We start from the raw sequence: 21,385 nt of genomic DNA, 5'->3' as shown, positions 1-21,385 counted from the left end.
AGTACATCTTCATGAGTGTATTTTTAAAACAATTTGAAACAGTTTTATTTGCAAATCCTTACATAATAAAGACAGTTGCATATATCAATTTTATAAATTAATTAATATTTGTCTTACCATCCCCATTTTTAAAGATGATCTCATTGTTCTGAAATAGTAATTCTGACATGATATCTGGGTTCTCCCAATTCAACCACAGTGGTCTTTTTGCGGAAGACATAATCCGACACTCTTCAAGCCTTTAAAATGATTAAAAACATAAAAAAAAAAAAAATAAAAAAATAAAAAATAAAAAGAACCTTCATGTTAGACTAACCTATAAAGTTTGTTTTTTTTAAACAATACTTTTTAAAAAAAGTTTTTTTTACATTTTATGGATATGATAATGGACATTTTGAAAGTACTCTAGGTAAAAAAAAATTACTAAATATTAGCCTGTTTGCAATTTTCAACTCGTAGCTTAAACTTTAACTGAATATTATCACATGGCAATCACATAAAATTTAAAAAAAAAAAAATCACAGATTCTTCCAAAGAAAATATAGTATGTGCTAAGCTTGTATTTATTCAAAATCAGACTATTTTTGCTATTACTCTTTTGCTGGAATTATAGCATCAACTAATTTATTTAATCTATTTTAAAAATATATATATTTTTTCTAAAATGTTTTGTCTATCTAATAATAACTGACACTCTTTAAGTACTCTAAAAAGTTTTATACAATGTTTTCTGCATAATAATCTTGCAGCTAATTAGTATAGGTATGATACTTTTTATTTTTACAAATGGTGAAACTGATCACAGGAGTGATATGATCATCATGAATGAACTCTAAAATATCCATTCATTCATTCATGATGAGTTCTCTTTTTGCCCAGGTTGGAATGCAGGGGTTATTCACAAGATAATTCCTCTCTCAGTGGCAAGAAAACTCCCATGCTCAAAGAGGTTCATCAGACTGATACCCAAACTGAGGGCAGATCTGTAACTGACATTGCTGACTGCAGCTCAGAACTCTCAAGAGTCAACCTCCCTGCTAGCTAAGATTACAGAGGTGTCCTATCATGCTCATCTCTGAATGGATCTGCAAATTTCTTCATACAGTTTTGATACAGCACCATACCTGAGATTTCCTAGTTGATGAGCAGGGTTAAGGGGAGAGATAAAGCCTTGTAAAGCATCCATGTAATCAGGTCGTCTCATTTGCTCCACCAAGAACTTCATCTGTACCTGATACGATAATTAGAGTCAGTGTCTGAGAACTGCAATGGCAATGATTCCATGAAAAGTAAAGTAATCCTTACTCTTTCATAATCGAGAGTCTTTGAACTGGATCCTGACCCTGGATTGTGGTACACCTGGCTGAGTGCTAGATGAAGGCAGCTGTAAAAAAGGAGAGGAGCTGGGAGAGACAGCTCTGCATGCTTCCTTGGAAGGCATGGGGTGAGGAGCAGGCTAAGGAAACTGCCCTGTACCTGCCAACACAGGACTAAGTCCTGACTATGAGAGATGAAGCTGCATATGCCATAGGGCATTAGCCTAAAACTTTTTGATTTTTCAGACAATAGTATTGCCCTTTTTCCTATAGTGGGAAGAGGTAATCCTGAGAATTTTAAAAAGCAGAAAATTGGCAGTATGAATTCAGAAAGAATCTATGCTTAAATGGGTTCTGCATTTTATGTGGGGTCCAGTGTATGAATTATAAATAACTTATGGCTACTTCAAACCAGACTTAAGGAATATGCAAATTTATTTTAAAAACTTTTAATCACCAATGCAGGATTTCTTTCTTTTTTTTTGCTTAAGTTCAGTTACTTTAAGAAAAAAATTGCAATCTAAATATACAATTTTGATTTCTATGTAATAGGTTCTCTTCTCTGCTGTTCAATTAACACTTTAATATAATAGTATAATCACTTCCTAAAGAATGAATCATATACTCTAGTTGTCCCTTAGGTTAACAAAATGACTTTTGTTTACAGATTTATCTATTTTGGGGTGGTGTGTGTGTGTGTGTGTGTGTGTGTGTGTGTGTGTGTGTGTGTGTTTTTAAAGAAGTAGTACCAAAAGAATGTGATAATTCTAAGGCGACTTAAAAAAAAATTTTAGCTTGTATTCTGTACAGTGGTCTAAAATTGATCATGGGAAAAATCATACAGAGTCTGTGATTCAGAAGTCCAAGCAGTCATTTGTGTGTCAGTAGCTATGAAGCTATGGCCTCTGCTTTAAGTTTCCGTAAGAAAAACTGAGCTATTTTACCCATGTCTCAGGTGAAGAATCTAGTACAATAAGATACCTGATGATATCCACACACATCAGAATCTGTCATAACGCTTAATTTCAAAACTAAAGAAAATTCCTATCTGTAATCTATACGTGAAAATGCTACTACTTTGGGGAATGTAGCAGATAGAATTAAAAGGTGTGAGGGCAAGAAAGATGGAAATCACTGGAGTTCCATTTCTTATTCCTCACTATTATAAAAATTGGCTTGGTGAACTGTCACCCAACTAGGAACCTAGGGGCTGAGATTATAAGTAACCATCTGTCACAAATTCATGGTGTGAATATGTTTAAGGTATTCATGTCAGTAACTTCGCTTATTCCCAGCAAACCTTATGGAAACAACAATATTCTGGTATTTTCAGGAATACTGCCAAAAAGAATTTAATAATAGGCTGGCTTAAGGAAAGAAGTCTTAGACATCTAATGTCTGGAAGGGACATATAATGTCTTTTGTATAAAGAAAAATATACCTTTTGTGTCTCATCCTTCTTCTCCTGTTTGAGAATGTCGGTGAGGTTAATCAGTTTCTCCATGGCCTCTACCTGCCGATTCAGATGCTTTAGATACATCCCACATGCTCGACAGTATGACTCCAAAAGCAAACCAAATCTCTGGCTGACAGTTTTATTATGCATTTCAGACCTAAGATGACATTTTAAAACTTAAAAATAGTTCTAAGTACTGATTTTAACTATCATTTATAGGAACTACATATAGTATTCCATTTCTATTTATATCTATGGATACTTAAACACTTTTTTTTTTTTTTTTGGAGAAGTAGTTGGGGTTAAGTGACTTGCCCAGGATTATACAGCTAGTAAGTGTTAAGTGTCTGAGGCTGGATTTGAACTCAAGTTCACCTAACTCCTGGGCCAGTGCTCCATTCATTACGCCACATTAGCTGCTCCATTTAAGCGCTTATTAAAGTCCCGGTGGGGTAAGGTCTGGGAACTGGGCCTGTGACTTCACTGCTGAAATGAGTCTAGGCCCAGTATATGCCAGAACTTTGCCTGAAGGTATCAGGCAGGACTTGAACCTGAGTCTTCCTAGCTCCCCATCCAGTACCAGAGATACCAACAACTCAATTTTACACTCTTGGTGAGGACAAGTCTAATAAGGACAGATCAATCAGAATTGAAATCTTTAGCTACCCTTTGCAAATAGATACTTTTATGTACTACTTAATATTATCATCAGGCATTTCTTCAGTTAATTGTCATTGATTTATTTGTCATATGAATACTAATGATCAAAGTCAGGCAAACTCATAATGAAATAAAGAGGAAGAACCAAAGAGCTAATTGTACCTCCAGACATTCACGAAGCCCCTGCCCTATGCAGAGCCCTATGCTAGGGAGAGAGATAACAAAGGTGGGCCCTGCCCTTCTGGAGGTATGGGTATAGAGGAGAGGATCAGCACCTGCCCAAGTACAATGGCTATGATGCAGAATAGCATGAGAACACGTGAGCAATGCTTTAGGATATTCGAGGACTAAGGAAGTTCTGACAGGACAATTATAGTTCTCCAGCATAAGAATACCCCTACTGTTCAAAACTTACCCAGAATACAGTCTATTTTTATATTATTTCAATAATACAATGATAAAACTTCTTGGGTTGGGCAAGCAGGGCAGTGATGTGTTTCACTAGAGAGAGCAATACGCTTACACCTGACAAGATGCCAGATTTTTCAGGGTACTGAGATCTCATCAGACAAAAAGTCTTTACATTTAAAAAAAATAACAAAAGCTCAAGTCTGCTTATTATTGCACATGTCACCTGTAGCAAAATAGTATCTATTAGCTGAGAAAGCTGAGAAAGTGGCTCAATAACTAAAGTGCTAGACTTGGAGTACAAAAGAGGTCAGGAAGATCTGAGTTCAAATCCAGCCCCAGATGGTTACTAATTGTGGAACCCTGGGCAGGTCACTTCACCTTGTCTATCTCAGTTTCCTCAACTGTAAAATGGGGATAATAATAGCACCTGCCTCCCAGGTTGTTGTGAGAATCACATAAAGTAGTATTTATAAAAGCACTTAGCACAGTGCTGGCAAAAAAAGTCTCTTTGGTGCCTTCTGATTCACCTTTATAAATCTTCATCTGCCCCACCCCAGCAACCCTAGTAATACCCAGGAACAGGTTCATTGATTCGAAGCTCTAAAGGAGGAGAAAATCATAACTGAAAAATACCTAATGCTATACATGATATACAACTGTATGAACTGGATGAGGGAGAGAGGGGAATGTAACTTACTTTAAATGCCAAAAGAAAAAGTGCCCTATCCTTTGATTTGTTAGTGCTTTCTTGAGTAAAAATCTCACAAGCAGGTTATCCAAATATTGTTCATACTTCAGAACCTAATGAACAAAAAACCATTATATGAATTGGAGAAAATTTTGTAGATGGTTACACTTTTGAATACAAATGCTCAAAATCAAAGTTGCTTTCGTGCCTTTAATATAATAAATTGAATTTTTTATATTTTAGAAAGAATAAGTAGGTGAATCAAACATTATGTGGCTTTTGATTTTTTAGATTTTACATGTCTTAAGAGAAAACATTCACTATAAACATATAAAATCAAGCTAATGTTTTATGGGTGAAATCTTAATTGATAAAATACATGAGCATACCTGAACCAGTTGAATTAAGTACTGAGAAAGTTTGTCATCAGTTAAATATTTCTCCAAGCATCGAACAGCAAAAGCTCGAACCATAGGGTCTGGATAATTACAGTCCAAAAGTTCCATGGCCTGTTCTGGTTTGATTGGGGGCCAATCTTTTACCAGGCAATACATCTGTATATGAAAAATATAAACATGTCTCTTCCATATCCATACTTACTGAACTATGAATATATAATTTAAACTGTTTATTTTATTAGCTGAAGTAGCACCATTTCATATACTCAGTCCTACTAAATCTGCTTTTACCACTAATTACATTCTTTATATGTATGTTGCTTAGAAAAATATAAAATCCAGCAATTGATATATGCTCATTTTATATCATTTTTCTAATAAATGTGTGTGTGTGTGTGTGTGTGTGTGTATGTGTGTGTATGTGTGTGTGTGTATGTGTGTACATATTTACCTGGGCTACTTCATCTCTAGAATTCCACTTAACAGACAGAAGTAGTTTAGGTAGAATTTCTGGTATATTGACACAATAATGCCTGTTCAAAAAGAAACAAATAAGCAAATTAAACATGTATTTATATTGTTTGTACATTACTCAAAAGTTTTCATTGTCCAATTTTCAATAATTCAGTTATCGTTAGATTTTTTAAAAAGTTGATGGAGGGCACAAAGCATAGAGTGCTGGAGTCAGAGTTAGAAAGCCCTGAGTTTATATCCTGAATCACACACTTAGTAGCTATGTGACCCCAGACAAGTCACTTAACCCTGTTTGTCCCAGTTTCTTTAACAGTAAAATAGTGATCATAATAATTATAGTGTTCTAACTTCCAGGATTGTTGTGAGCAAATAAGAGTAATATATAAAGCACCTTAAAAACCTTAAAGTACTATATAAATGCTAGTTACTGTAAATAGGGAAAAAAGAGAGCAATGACAAAAATAAAGGCCCAAATACACAAATATGTTTACAGGCATTTGTAGTAAATTTTGCATGAAGTCAAAAACTGGAAAGAAAGCAGAGATAGTCATTGACTAAGGTGTGGCCAGTTAAGCTATGGTCTATGAATGGAATGGAATTTTGTTTAACTATAAGAAATATAGAATATGGAAAGCTTATGAGGTAAAGTGAAACAGGAAAATAACATACACAACAATAATGAGGTACATAGAAATAACAGAAATGACACTATGAATATTACGAACGTATTATGACTAATCTTGGCCCCCAATAATTGTGCTATGGAATTTTCCTCCTCCCTTATGGTTCTTTACAGAGGTAGGGGGCTACAGGTGTGGAATACTGCCTGTATGTCAGACTTTTTGACACATATACTAGTTTTACTGAACTACTTTCCCCCACCTCTTTTTTATTCTTTGTTATAAGAGGGATTCTCTGGAAGGGATAGGGAGAAGAATATATTGGAAAATGTAGGTGCTATGAAAAAGAAGATGTCAATAAAGTTTATTTTAAGAAACAATAAACAGGAAACTTATAATGGCACTAATCTAACAGGGGTATGAAATAGAAGGGTATGCCTGAAGAGAAGAAAGAAAGGGGTCTTTATTTGTGATCTTCTACCAATATAAGTCAGTGCCTTCTCTGTAACTTTGAGTCTTAGAAAATTGCTTGAATACTGTGAAGTTAAAATGACTGTCCATTCTGTCAGAGGCAGAATGTAAACCCAGCTCTCCTGGCCTTGAGGCTGGTTCTCTGGCTTTCTATCCATTATACTATGCTGCCTCTTCTGATAGAGCAGAATGATTCAGAAAGTTTTTTGAAGGTATCAGTCTTAAATTTATTTTTCCACTTATGCAAAGTACAACAGATTTAATATGTAGCAGTAGTTTCATTGAGGCACTGGACAAAATTTCAAACACGTTTAGAGTCTTGCAGAAAGGTCAGTAATACCTTTTAGTCAAATACACAAATTTGCATTATTCAAACTGTATTAGCTCACTCCTTTCATCACTGAAAACTAGACCTAAGTATAACTCCTAAGAAAGAAAAGAAAAAGAGATTTAAAATGAGAAATGAAAATAAGCTTTTTATTTAAAAAAAAAAAAAAAAGTAAAAGGAATGATCAATTCTCCATCATTAGCTTAAAAGAATGAAGTCCAGGGAGAGAATGCTGGAAGCCATAGCTGGGCTCCAATCCCAGTTAGTCACTATTTTTAGTTTCTTCATCCAATAAACCTTTTATTAGAGTCATTAACAATTACGGAAGAAAATAAAAATTTCAGGGTAGTAAGTGGAAGAAGGACAAGAAACAAGGATAATTTTTGAATGTTATAAGTGGAGTAGGAACTATCAATTACCTGGGATGGGGAAAGGAGGGAGTGAAAGGTGACAGACATGATCTCACTACTTCCTCTTCCCCAACCAATTTATAAGGTGAAGCACACTTAGTACGTGCACTGGGTATCAGTTCTCTCCTCAGAGAAAGAGACAGTATCTGTAGTACTTAACTCACAGGAAGAATGTGAGGATCAAGTTAAATTAAAACTGACATAAAGGACTTATAAATCATCAAGTGCTATTACATAAAATCTACCTAGAGGATAAACTTTGACCTTCAGAAGGACAAATGTGATTATGAAATTTACTATTGTAAAAGAGAGTAGACATAACTTTACAAAGGCCTTTGGCAGGGTTGAAACAGAAAGGTTTTCAGAGCTAATCAGAAAATGAAAAGTGCAACATTTACTGATCTAACTTTACATTATTCTGAGCTATGTGCACTATGCACATTTTCCCTTACAATAGATTAGATTTATAGAAAGGTCTTTTAAAAAGTAAATAATAAGTAAATAAATAAGAGTCAGTTAGCATCAATACTATACTTTACAAAAACAAACCCTATTTTGAAAATCTCTTTTAGTCCTGACCTATGACTCCACAGGAAGTCCTTTTCTTGCTCAGTGATCTCAGACAGAGGGTCTCGTGTACAAATCGCCCGGAGCTGTTCTTTGTCATTTTCTCTCAATTCATTATCTCGAGCTATCCTATTACTCTGTAAAACAAAGAAGCATCTTAGTTATGGTATCCCCTTGTAGTATTTCTTTCTGGATTCATTTGAATCTAATTATTAATCAAAAGATTTTCAATGCGTTTACAGTATTAACAAGGACTATCTAAATGGCAAGGTTACTGGAGATAAGCTGGAATGGCCAAAATTCAGTTTATTTCCATTTACTACTTACAACAAATTCTTAGTCTAAGTCTGGCTAAATTATCTAAAAGTCTGTATTTACTACTCTATATAACAATGGATGATAGGGGCTGAAAGAGGGCAGGGGGTAGGGGAAAATAACTAATGGGTAATTCATTTCTCTAGCTTTCAGTGTGGCCCCTTCCTATTTCACTGGAACCTAGTCTGTTTTCCTGGCTAGGAGACTGGCAGAGAAACAAATGAAAGCATTGAGGGGCCTCCAGAGGCTCATTCTTGATGGAGGCCAACTCTAAATCATTCTTGTGGCTTTTCCCACATTCCCTTTGTATATGGTATGGGTTGGACTAGATAGCCACAGAGGTCCTTTACAACTCTCAAATTCTGTCAGTTTATAGCAATATCTACTATTCAGACACATAAGAAACAAAGAAAAACACTAGTAAAATTCTACAAGTCAATAATAAAAAGTCAAGTAAAAAAGCCAATTGCATTTTCTTAGAAATATGCATTTACTTTTCATTTTGAATCAAAGATTCTTCAGCCATGACAAACTGAGCAGTGATTAATTAAGTACTTGTGGTAGAACCTGTGTTAAACACTGGGAAACATTTAGAAAAGTCAGATAGCCCCTGCTCTCAGGAGTACCCATTCTAATGGGTGTGCTCAGTTGCCAGTTAAATGGAGAGGGCCAATGGATCTTAGGATACAATTAGAGCAGAGTCAATACTTTTCTTGAATGCCATTTCTTCTGAAAAAAAATCATACCCATTTCTGATGTTAGACCAGTGGAAAGAGTCAAGGACAACAAAAACTTTCTTTGTCTAGGTTTTCAGTACCACCTGCAGCAGCAGGGTCAGGCTACACTTCCATAGAGGTTGCTTCTAGGAGGATGGTTGAGGGCACTGGGCTGAAAGCAGTATTCCTCTCAGGACCTTAGGTTTGGAGCTCTAGTCTACCTCTACCAGGGTCTGAGGGGAGACAGGTGGTTTGACTTTCTCTCAGGGTACTTTGCTGCTTCAGTTATGCTGGAGTGCCTGCCCTGTGGGTGGCAGTTGGGTGGCAGCTGGTGGGGTAGCTGGTCCCCTTTCTACAAGAGCCATTTCTCTGGATGACAGCTATGAGTGCTGGGCTAGAAGCCAGATCAATGGTCTTGAAGGTGCCACAACTCCCATTTGCCTAATTATGGCAGAGGATCAGTAATGGCTGACTAAGGTGATGAGGAAGGCGTGTCTTTTCTCTACAATGATTTCTCCCCTCGATGCTAGCTGCAGGGGATGGGTTAGAAGCAGGTCTGCTGGTCTGAATGGTACTGCCATTTCCAAAGCTTGGGTCCTAGGCTGTCACCATCAGGTCAAAGTGGGTAAGGATGCTAGCCTGATTTGCCAGGCATGTGCTACTCACAATTTCTCTCTCAGGGTGCCTTGCTGTTTCACTAGGCTGGCTTGCCTAGGTGTCCATGCCATTTCTACCATCCATATATGATAGACTCAATTGGGTTTTGATCCTGAGAACTACTTCTTTATCCAATATTAAGAAACTTTATTTATACACAAAGGATTCCATGAATACATGCTGAGTTTTATATTCTCTGATAATATGAATGCAAATTAATTTAATAAGGCTAATGGAGTGACATCCATAACAGTTAAAACTTATGATAGATAAGTAAATGTTTAACAGCCTCTAGTATTGCTATTTTATAGTATGTCTTTAATAGCTACAGTTGTATTTTCAGTGTTAAGTGCAAAGTCATATAGTTCATAATTGCAATATCCTGATATGTCTATAGATACCACTCTCCTGATATATCACTATTGTTTGGGGAATATTTTGTGAGTTTTTTCATGTAGGGTTACTGACTTTCCATGAAAGAAGACTAAAAAATCCATAGAGGTACAAGGAAACAAAGATATTTTCCTCTGAGAGAAACTTGGCTTGCTTGGAAAGAATAAATGACTCTCTCCTTGAGTTCAACTGGGCTATGATTCCAAAGTTATATTCAAGATAAGACACCTAACCATCTGATCCACTATAATTTTTTTCTTAGGACATATCAGTTCTTTTTCTAGTCTCAAAATGAAAATGAATTTGTGACAAGTTAGTGACAGAGTTTTGATTAAGCGTTATTTGTTCATTTTCCTTACCAAAACTAAAGTATAAAAATACTAATTTGTTTTAGGGAGGAGGTAGTTGTGATAAAATATAAAGATCATTTTCTGAACTAATAAACATGGTCACTTGTTATAATCATGACCATAATAATAATGATACTAGAAAAAGCAACAGGGGAAGCTTTAAAATGCTATTTAATGTGATTTATAAAATGGGGTCATAGATTTAGAGCCTCTAGGGCTTTAAAGACTGTCTAGTCTAACTTTTGTCATCTTAGAAATGAGGAACCTGAGGGGCCCAGCAAAGGGAAGTAATTTGCTCACTGTCACACAAATAATAAATGGCAGAGCAGAGATTTAAACTCAAGTCTTTGATGCCAAATCCACAACTTTTACCACAATCCAGGGGTACCTAAGCTCTCAAAGGCTAAGGAAGAAGAACATGACCTCAGATGACAGCTACCATGCAAGAATGTCCTGGATCGAGGGTGTTCACAACACACTGAACTGGACATAGAGAAGTTAATAACTAGCAGGTGGACAAGGTGATGTATTCTTTGAATCTAAGAAACAAAGAAGAATAAAAATTGGTCCTTAGTCTTGGACAATCCCCTTCTACTTCTGTAGAGATAGGTATAGAGTGATGGGAAAACAATGTAGACGTTACTAAGAATAGATTTAGAAATAATTAAGAAATTACCAAAAATGCTTTTTACACCATCTAAAATGGGAATTTAATAATACTATTATGGAGTATATAAATATCTATAGTTTTATGTGTTATATCTTATCTCACATGTCAGAATGAAGGTACTAGCAAACTTTTGAGAAAAGGAAATGCCTATCTATAATTCAGTATGGTAAGTCAGATGTAGGAGAAAATAAGAAAAATAGCTACATTATAAAAATAATCACAGTTAAGAGGCTATATCATGGAAGGCTAGACTATTAAGAAATATCACAAATGATCATTAATCAACTTCAGGATTGTCACTGACTAAAGGAATTGCAAAATTTCTTCTAAAAGACCAAAAGCTTTCTATACACATAATAATGGCAGTGTGGCCCAGAAGAGAGGACACTGGTCTTCAGGCCAAAAGATTTGGATTTGAGATATAGTTTCAAAACTTATGACATATATTCTTCCTAGGAAATCACATTTTATTTCTGAGTCTCTTTTGGTTCATCTGTAAAATAGGAATCATGATAGTACCCAAACTACCTCAAAGGGTTATTGTGAAGAAAATACTTTCTCCACCTGAATTGCTAAATAATCATGAATTATTATTATTGGTATGGGAAAATATTTTAATTCTATCATTTCCTCCTACTAAACCATATTAATACATCAAAAAGACATTTGTTATATAAAAAATGCTACCTTTTTCAGTGTCATCTGATAAGGGGTAGCCAAGTGAAACTTGGAACTCTTGCTACAACAAAATTCGTGTAGACAGAAAGTATCAGTTAATGGTTATGTATTTTTGGAAAAATCTAATGCTGCATTATTTTAAAAAGTAAATTTGTCTTACCAGCCCAGCATGGGAATAGTTGAATCCTAGTTCTCGAGATACAGTCCAATTCGCATGTTCTTCAATTACTGACATATCTGGGAACTTTACAGGATTGCTAAACCAGTCAAATTCCAGCTCTAAACATGGAGTTTCCTAGGAGAGAAATTTTATAGTCCTTTATAGTCTACTTGGCTACCATAAGTTAGCAAATTAAAAAAAAAAAAGTTTATATTTTCCCCAAAAAAGGTAAATGATTTAAAAAATAAACATGAAAGCAACATCTGACCTTATTGGGATTTGATCCAGTAACTCCAATAGGATTCAGCAAGTCTTCTAATCCATGAGGTACTGGCCACAGATTCAAAGCCATTTTTCCTGATACTAGAGTGTCTGTATAATCAAAGAGGTTAATATTTCCCCAAGCCAATGGGCAATGTTCCTTGAGAGAAGAGAAACAATGAATATTCTTTAATTATCTCTTTACATACCACATTTTATTGTAAAAATAAATTTTTTCAGTCAATTGCTCTCAATGACATTGTTTTATTGTAAAATGTTTGTATCTGTAAGATGCAATATTATTTTTCAAAGCTTAAATGTTGGCATATCTTTTGCTTTCTTTCATTTAAATCTTTTTTTTTTTTTCCCCCCCTGAGGCTGGGGTTAAGTGACTTGCCCAGGGTCACACAGCTAGGAAGTGTTAAATGTCTGAGACCATATTTGAACTCTGGTCTTCCTGAATTCAAGGCTTGTTCTCTATCCACTGCCCCACCTAGCTGCCCCTTCTCCCATTTAAATCTAATTTTTCTTTAATTTTATTTATATGTAAATTATGAAAGAAATGAGAAAGCTAAAATTTAGTCACTTAATGGATAGATAGGTGGTTCATATTTTTAATAAATGAATTTTAGGAAATATTTTCCATCTTAAACAGAATTCTAGACTATTCACAGATTTTCTTCTTCCTAAGGCTATGTGAAACATAATATTTTGCTTGAAGGGCATAGCATGGGGAGGAGGTTTTCTTGTGATTTAAAAAAAAAATCACATCTGAGATGAGATTTGAACATAGGTGTACCACAAATCAAACACAGACATAGCAGGCTCCAAACACTGCCTTTTATTCACCATGCCACTGTGATATAATAATTTCTATTAAGAAAATAAAATCAGGGCATGATAAAAATTTTAGAGGTAAACATGTTTTGTTTTGTTCCTCCAGTCCTTACCTCTTTTGCTCCTTTCCTGCCTTTAACAGAACAAATGGAAAGGCAAAGTCGAGCAGCACGTGGAAGATCGGGAATGTATATATCATACATTAGCCATTCATTCCACCTAGGAAATTTCAAAAAGGTTAAGCAGAATACAATTATTAGATAAAAAGAGCAAAAAACTTTTGCATGATAATCAAAGTTAAATTTTTATCAGAATGTCAATATGTGAATGAGATGAAAGATAATATGGAAAATTTATCTTAATTTCAGGAATTATTTCTGATTCAGGAATTCAGAATTTCAGAAAAAAATTCAGGAAGCATACTTTTTAAGAAGAAACACAAAACAGTTATGTCAAAAAAATGAGGAAAAGACACCACAAAACATCACAGAAAAATGAGTAAATCAGGTTTTTAAGCAATCAATGCCTTTTACTCTGCTAGCATATTAATTACAAAATTCTACCGATGATGTTTAAAAAACCCCTACATGAGCCTGTGGTCTGGAAGTACTATTTTTCCTTTGTCCCTACTTTGTTTTACCATTTTTAAAAAATCATTTACAACTTTAAAATTTAAAATTATCTATTTTTTTTTTAACTAGACACGATTATAGACACAAATATGACCTCAGGAATAGAAAATGGCATACTTCCTCTTTACCTGGGATTGGAACAAGGTACTCTTTGAGTATTCACATTGTCACATAATGGCTCTCCCCCATGGCAAATACCTGTTCGAACATAGATCTAAAAAAAAAAAAAGAATATAACATTAACTACAATAAAAGTAACATAATCAACATGGTTTTATTACTTGTAAGTGGAAATACCATCCATTTAGTTTCTAATACTCAAATAACAATCTGACATCAGACTATTTTTCTAGTTGGGTCTCCTTCACCTTCATTTCTTCATGATCTAATCAAATTGTAGTACTTGCTTCAAAACCCCATGGAACCTAAACTTTCTGTTTCTGTGCTTTTGCTCATGTGGTATTCATTATGAATTTCTCTCTCCATTCTATTCTTCTAACTACATCTGCTGTTGATAGCATATTGTCCCAGACGATGCTATATCTTCCATAAAGACTTCCCATGTTACTCCAGTTCATAAAGATCTCTTTGTTCCTTGCATATTACATCAAGTGCATAAGAGATGCAACTATGTATTATAGTTCCATGAGGAACTCCTCTTTGTATGTCTCCCAGCATCTATCATAGTTCTCAATACATGACTTATATGTATAATCTCAGAATTCAAATGATTAAAGTACCTCATTCTTAAAATAAATATCAGCAACATTCTTGTACTTTCTTTAATCAGCTACAAAATAAACTAATGTAGACCTATATTCAAAGTGATGTTTCTGCCTCCCCCAATGAAAATGAGTAAGGTAAGCAGAACTATTAAAACATGGAATTTCCAATGATGAAAATAAATTCAGAAACTAGAATAAATAAAACCTGATTTCCTTATTCTCATTCAGAGTTGGGTTATTTTCTAGATAGAAGAATGTTACACCGTGGCAGAAACAGAACTAGATTCAGAGTCTAAGCCAGAACTGAGCCACTTTTGAGCTGTTGAATCCTTCACAAATCATTTTCCAACTCTGAATTTCAATTTCCTTATCTAAAAATTGGTGAAAATCCACCTGCCCTTCCTACCCTTCAAGGACAATATGAGGATGAATCACATAACACAAGTATGACTACTCTAGGCTCTGGAATATATTCCATTGCAGGCAAATGCAATTTCAGTGTCACTACACAAAACTGATAGAAAGACAGACACTACAAAATTTATTTCTTCCTAGACTAAGAATCAGCTTTTGAATTTACCTTGTCAATGTCTCGAATATTTACATTTACATAAGTTGCACAAAGAATTCTTATGCGGAGTGCACTATTTACGCCCCAAAGGGATTTGGTTGAAGCTTCTCCATTCATGTATGGTGTGGCTGTGGAGATTCGCCTGGAATAAGATGGCATTGTAAAAGTATCCAGTGGTAGCTGGGTGTAAAGACTTTCTTTAGCCATCAGCATCAGATTGGGCATCCGACCAAGCATTATACAGCTTCTTATGTACTGTAACAAATTAGAGGAGGGAGGGGAGGAAGATTGGTGCCTGTATTTTTTTTTTCTTTAGAGACAATGCCTACAAATATCAAAAGGAAAATACTTATATAATGCTCAATGATAAAAACCAGCATTTAAAGAAACATAATCATTGTTATATTTATATTGTTTAAGACTGCTTTTAGCTGCAGTAAAATATTAACATTCTGAAGGAGCTTAGAGAGTAGGACTAACCATGCAATACTGAATACAAATTAGGAGAATTAAAAAAAAACCCTGCTTAGGTAAAGTAGTAGCATTGCATGGAATTTGCATGAGAAGACCGCTCATTGAGACATAATATAGTAATACACATTTTCAAAGCAAAGGGACATCATTCTAGCAACAGGTGGAGCACTTCACCTTTTCTGTCCATGTTTTTCCTGACAAAGTTAATAATCAGTAGTTAAAAAAAGACAAACAAAAATATTTAAAAAGGAAGGATAGAAGAAGATAAAACCATGGCTAGTTTAAAAAAATTATAACAAGTTTTGGCCTTCATTCTTTTGAAGTAGTGGGTACCTTTTACCTTCAGCAGAAAGTTCAGAAATATCACTATAAATGTTTTCTCTTTTAAAACTGGGAGATGTTGGTAGCATTTGACTGAACACTGAATTTGAGGGTTTTACAGCAAAGCTGTACAATACTAATAAAAATAATACCTTAAAGTTTTTTTTGTGGGGTGGGTTGTTCTAAGATGCTCTTTACGCAGGACACTAATATAACTATGCTATAACAAATACCATTAATTAGTTCTTCAAAAAAAAATTTATTTCCAAAGGAACAACATTAAGAATGGAAGAGATTTCCTGGGTAAATTCAATTGATGATAGTCTTAAGTGGACATGATTTGCTACCAAAGTTTAAAATATGAAGAGGTTTTGAAGAGAAGGAAAGTGAAAAGGTTAGCACAAAAGGCTTCCACCAGGCTAGAACCTCTCTTCCTCTCCATTATTACACGGAAAAGAAGATGCCTTTCTTTTATTAGCTCAGCAAACATTTTCTGCAGATTCAACTGAGCTGCTCCAAGACAAGTGTGAGTTCTACCTTTTTGGAGATTTTTGAGCAGAAGCTGGAGGTCCTTTGTGGAACATGGCAGAGTAAAGATACTTTCTGGGTGGGGATTGAACTCACAAATTCTGTGATTCTATAGCAATCTGAAGGTACATTGGTTTCTGGGAGACAAGAAGGAAATAGCTCCCTTCCAGGACAATGTCATAATAAACTTTACACTAAGACATCTAAGAATTTTTTTTTATTGTTAGATGGAAACCAAGAATGACTGAAGTGATGCTTTGTAAGTATGCCTTTCTATTATAATGACTTTTTATTTTCTATTAATAAAAATTTTAAAATTCAAAATCACTCACCTTATATTGGCTAAGAGGATATTTTTCTAGCAAATACTCATCACATCCACACACTTTTAAAATATATTTGCCCTGATACTCTAAAACACAGAGCTTCAGCTGTTCAGATGATAGCAACATACTCCGTGTTTTTTTCCGGATTGCTTCAGCGATCACATGTTCTGGTACACAGTCGTGATTGATTTTTAAAGTGTACTTCTGCTTGTCATTGTTTGGGGAAACTATCACCCAAATCACCACTATTATTTGCCCTAGAACAAAATGAAATAGCATTATGTGCCATCAACACGAATATTTTCAAGAGACAAGTTATTTTTCACTTTATGAGATATGTAAAGTAGAACTGTAGAAATGCACAAATAATGTAGTTTATTTCTGCTCAACAAGCTCAATCAAAATCTTGATGATCTCATAGGTAGTAGTTAAGCTTTCCAATGTCACTGCATACATTTACACAGCTCTCATTTTTGACTGATGTGTTGGCACTTCTTACACTAATAAGTTACAAGCTGATTCCTTGGCACCAAAAACATGGCTAGGGAGATGTTACCACACATTATGAGTATGTACTAGTCTGATCATGGGAGTGATTGATTTAAAACTGCAAGAAATACACACCCTATTAAAGTAGATCATTAGTGGAAGCAACTTCAACAATTTTATAACTGGGAGGCACATTTTAAAAGTGTGTAATGGTAGCTAAAATAGCTGATAAGTTAAAGTAACAGAAAAGTGTGAGAAAAGGTAAATTTTCTTAAGGCAATGAAGATTGAGAAAATCAAGAAGCATATAAAAGGATGGGAGAACATAAAAAGATCAAAAGTACATGCCAGAGGGAAAGAGAGCACTTATGTTGTATAAATTAGACCAAAGGTGATTAGTAAAATATCATTAGTAAGGTAATTTAGTAACTCTATAACTACATATTTTATATTCTAAAAATTAGGAATTGATATGTTTCAAAAAACAAAAACTGAAAATTAATCTGTCTTATGCAAAGAACTTTTTAAAATTTTGAAAAATCTTTTTATTTTTGATTAATAAAAATGTTTAAAAGCATAACAGCTATGACAAAGAGAAGCTTATTTTAACTAAACAGGGAAATTTCCATTTTAATGGTTAAAGAAAGTAAGTGCCTGACATGAGATTAAAAGCATAAAAGGCAAATAAAAGGTGGAGGCTTGAATGGAGTGAACCTGTAATATAGAATGATGACAATAAAATTTACTGGAAAGAAATTATTACTAATATGATGATGTTATTATTGATATTTTATTGTTATTCTTTTTTAAAAATTAATTTTATAATTATAATATTTTTTGACGGTACTAATTTCACTTTTCATAAGAACAGGGAAATGTGAATCTCAAATTGAAAATTAATGAATAATTCACTTCCACTGACAATAGTTTTGAGCCTCATGGGAACAACTTTCCCTAACTGATCAGCACCCTAAGTCAGGGGGGATCTGGCATCTGGCATTTAAGATGCTTCCTGAGCACTGACTATGGGTCACAGAGGCAGAAGAGTATAGTAGATGGCATACTGGACTTGGAAGAAACAATCCTGGGGTTAAAATCTCACCCAGACTATGACTGGTTGTGAGTCCCCAAGCAAACTGTTTGACAAAGCACTCTGTGCACTTAGCTACTTCCAGCTTTAAGGGAGGCTGTGAAAGAGGGACTGACTCTCTGAGGAAAAAAAAATTGTTTTCATTAATCATTTTCTCAAATACAGCCTTAAGTCAAAACAGTCAACAAAATAATACACCAAGTCCTGGTTTTAACTGTTTGCCAGTTTTTGAGGTCAAACTGAAAGTTTGACAGTGGCTTCTTGTGAAGGACTAAGTTGGTTTCAGCACATCCTTCCCCTGAATTATAGTGAAAATTAGGCTAGCTCTGGAGGCAGAGAACCTATATAGATATCCTGGCTCTGCCCTTTACCATTTATATGATGTAGGGCAAGTCATTTTCCTTCTTTGCCTCAGGTTCCTTATCTATAGAAGGGGGTTGAACTAGATGATATCTAATTTTCCTTCCAGCTCTAGAAATCAATGCTTCTATGATAAATTCAGCAACTTATCTACCAAGTCAGAAATAGATTATAATCTCTGTCTGAGGGAAGGTCCCACAAATATAATTTCCCTCACTGATAAAATATCATTTATTATACATGTGCATATTTATCTATAGCTCTAGCCTATCAAGAATTAATCATGTATAAGGCATAATCCTTACCCACAAAAAGTTTACAATCTAGATGTGGAAAAATTATTTTAAAAATATACATACAGGCAGAATTTACTATATGGAACACTGTAACTAAAGCAAAACTTTTAACATGTTTAGAGAAGGTAACTATTTAATACTTCATACCTTTATCTAATTTACTGTATATGTGCTTTGGCAATTCTGGTGAAGATTCTACATTTGGAGGATAAACATATAATGCTCTACTATGAGGTGCATGGACATCCCTCAGGTCCACAGCTTCTTTACAAACATTAAGAATATTTCTTCGGAAGTCTTGTACTTCTGGATCTTTAACCATGTCAAATTCACAAACAGGCATACCAATAGCAAAACCTTAAAAAAATACAAAATGATATTCTCAATAACGAAACCAATGTCATGGTATGAAAATATTTTATATAGCTTGTCATTTGCTTATTTTTGGTGATGGGAGTTATGTGACACTATTTCCTTTCTTTCTTGAAAGGATTAGAGATATCTGACCAATTAAAAAAAGAAGACTCTCTTTAAAACCATTTTAAAAACTGCTTGAAGTCACATTTGGCAAAATGCAACAATATTATTAATAGCCACTGCAAATAATCAAAGAATTCTATTTTATTAATTTCACTCTCCCCAAATTTTGGATAAATGTACTTTCCTCCAATCTTCCAAATTCAATCAGTAACCTAGTCATCAAAAATATTTAAAATCTGTCATGACTTTGGAGAGCAATTTTTAAAGTTAAAAGGGATTGAATTGGAAATATTAAGGTCCTTTAGTATTTTAAAATTTTAATTCATATGCAAAACTCAGTCTCCCTGCTTAATAATTAATCCTCATAAAAATCCTTATAAAAAAGAAAAGAAATGAAGAGGTCATAATGAAGATGACTAAATTATCTTACCAATTTCTCGATTGAGAATTTTTTCTTCTCGGTTTCCTACAGGTTCGATGACTTTTAGAAAAGGCTGAAAAAGCCGCAGGTCACAAAGTCGCCGTGTTTCATCAAAAAATTCTTCTCTTTCTGCTTCTTGAGTAACACTTACGAAAATGTAAGAAGTTTCATCCTGAAGGAGCTGGTGAAGAGGGTATTTCCTTGCTTCTTTAAATAGCTCATGTTTAATAGTTACTAATGTAGCCTCACGGAGGCATTCTAAAGTCACTATCATTCCATTAGGTAGTAGACATTCTACTAAGATTCTTGGGGGCATCAAATGGATGCCCCATAATTCACCGGATGATGGTCTTGGAGGCATGGTTCTAATATTTTGGTGGTTTTACAAAACTATTTCAAGCATTTAAGTATGTTGCTCATCCAGAGGCGAGACCTAAACAAACAAAAAGTATTTGTTGGGGGGGTAGCAGATACAGAAAGGTAAAATCAATGACAAATCTTGAGAAGCAGAGCTCTCTATAGTCCAAGATTAATGAAGTCATTTTGAAAAATATAATTACAAAGTAGAGGTGCTAAGGTAAATTTATCATACAACTACTAAGAATAAAGAAACACAATGAATAAACCTTAAAGCTTTAATGAAGCCCACAAATATTTTAAATTCTTTATATCTACAAAAATAAACAGCTCAAATTATGTACATTAGCCTTGCATTTTAAAAATGTCTCCTCCTTACTCCTCATATGTACATCTATCTCCTCCTATAATTACTTAATAGAGATTCTCAGACTTTTTCATGGATGCCAATCATGCAACTACTTTTCATAATTAATATCTAGGTAAGCAAAAGAAAAATATTAAAACAAAAGATTCACCTAAAAATAAAAAAAATAAAAAATCAAGGACGCATACTTTAAAGGGAAAAGGTTTTTTAGTGTAATATTCTCATGACTCACTAAAAGTTCAACTGAATCTTTCCTTTGCCAAAAATGGCCTAAGATGGATGTGAGGCTTAACAATGTGGCTGATCTCTGTACTTGGGACATGTCACTACCCATTTGTGTCTTCTCGTACTGTACAATTCTTGACTATCTTCTAATCCTAGATCCAGCTCATTGTCTACCTAAAATTTTTAATGCTTATATACTGATGGTCTGACCCAATGAGCTACCACCTATCACATGCAGGTCAACATAAATACTATACATTCTGTACTAGGGTATTTGATTTTGTCTATGTGTATTACTAGGTCATTATCTAATTGAGGACGGAGATGTAAAATTTTGGGACAATGCAATCAGCATGCCAGCTGCAAAGAGTTAATCTTGATAAGTTTTACATAAAACACATGAATGTGAACATATATGAACACACACATAACACATTTCTATCTGGATTCTGTGTGTAACTGCATCTTCCATGAAAATTTTCTCAAGTATCTGTCTTTTTTTTTTTTTATTTAGAATTTTTTTCCACAGTATATATGCATGAGTAATTTTTTTTATAATATTATCCCTTTTATTCATTTTTCCAAATTATCCCCCCCCTCCTTCCACTCCCTCCCCCCGATGACAGGCAATCCCATACGTTTTACAGGTGTTACAATATAACCTAGATACAATATATGTGTGTAAATACCATTTTCTTGTTGCACATTAAGTATTAGAAATATCTGTCTTTTTGCTCCTAACTTGCCACAAAGACTATTTGACAAAGTTAATTTTTGTTTTTTCTAATGGATAATTTTTTAATGATCCTGACAATGTTCATAGAAGGTACCTTATTCAAAGAGAGTGATTAGGTTGTGTTATACATGAAGTCAAATGATATTTTAAAA

The 21,385-nt window shown here is 34.3% G+C and overlaps 1 protein-coding gene across 4 annotated transcripts in view; it reads right to left on the bottom strand.

The window, feature by feature from the left end:
- PIK3CA (phosphatidylinositol-4,5-bisphosphate 3-kinase catalytic subunit alpha) overlaps nt 1-21,385 on the bottom strand; it is a 79,036-nt gene that overhangs the window by 14,299 nt on the left and 43,352 nt on the right. For all 4 annotated transcript variants that reach the window (XM_074298238.1, XM_074298237.1, XM_074298239.1 and 1 more), the window contains 15 exons: nt 19,558-19,981; nt 18,795-19,004; nt 16,420-16,670; nt 14,774-15,019; nt 13,597-13,682; nt 12,950-13,055; nt 12,007-12,159; nt 11,739-11,873; nt 7,812-7,936; nt 5,381-5,462; nt 4,921-5,085; nt 4,541-4,644; nt 2,758-2,929; nt 1,125-1,231; nt 118-239 (listed from right to left, as the gene is read on the bottom strand). In XM_074298238.1, coding sequence (XP_074154339.1) covers nt 118-239; nt 1,125-1,231; nt 2,758-2,929; nt 4,541-4,644; nt 4,921-5,085; nt 5,381-5,462; nt 7,812-7,936; nt 11,739-11,873; nt 12,007-12,159; nt 12,950-13,055; nt 13,597-13,682; nt 14,774-15,019; nt 16,420-16,670; nt 18,795-19,004; nt 19,558-19,909 — 2,416 coding nt within the window. In that variant the 5' untranslated portion in view covers nt 19,910-19,981. The remainder of the gene's footprint in view (nt 1-117; nt 240-1,124; nt 1,232-2,757; nt 2,930-4,540; nt 4,645-4,920; nt 5,086-5,380; nt 5,463-7,811; nt 7,937-11,738; nt 11,874-12,006; nt 12,160-12,949; nt 13,056-13,596; nt 13,683-14,773; nt 15,020-16,419; nt 16,671-18,794; nt 19,005-19,557; nt 19,982-21,385) is intronic.

The sequence above is a fragment of the Sminthopsis crassicaudata genome, chromosome 3 (assembly GCF_048593235.1).
Source record: "Sminthopsis crassicaudata isolate SCR6 chromosome 3, ASM4859323v1, whole genome shotgun sequence".
In the NCBI taxonomy this organism is placed as follows: Eukaryota; Metazoa; Chordata; class Mammalia; order Dasyuromorphia; family Dasyuridae; genus Sminthopsis; species Sminthopsis crassicaudata.
Note: the sequence above shows the minus strand (reverse complement) of the source record. Positions and strands in the feature narration are given on the sequence as shown.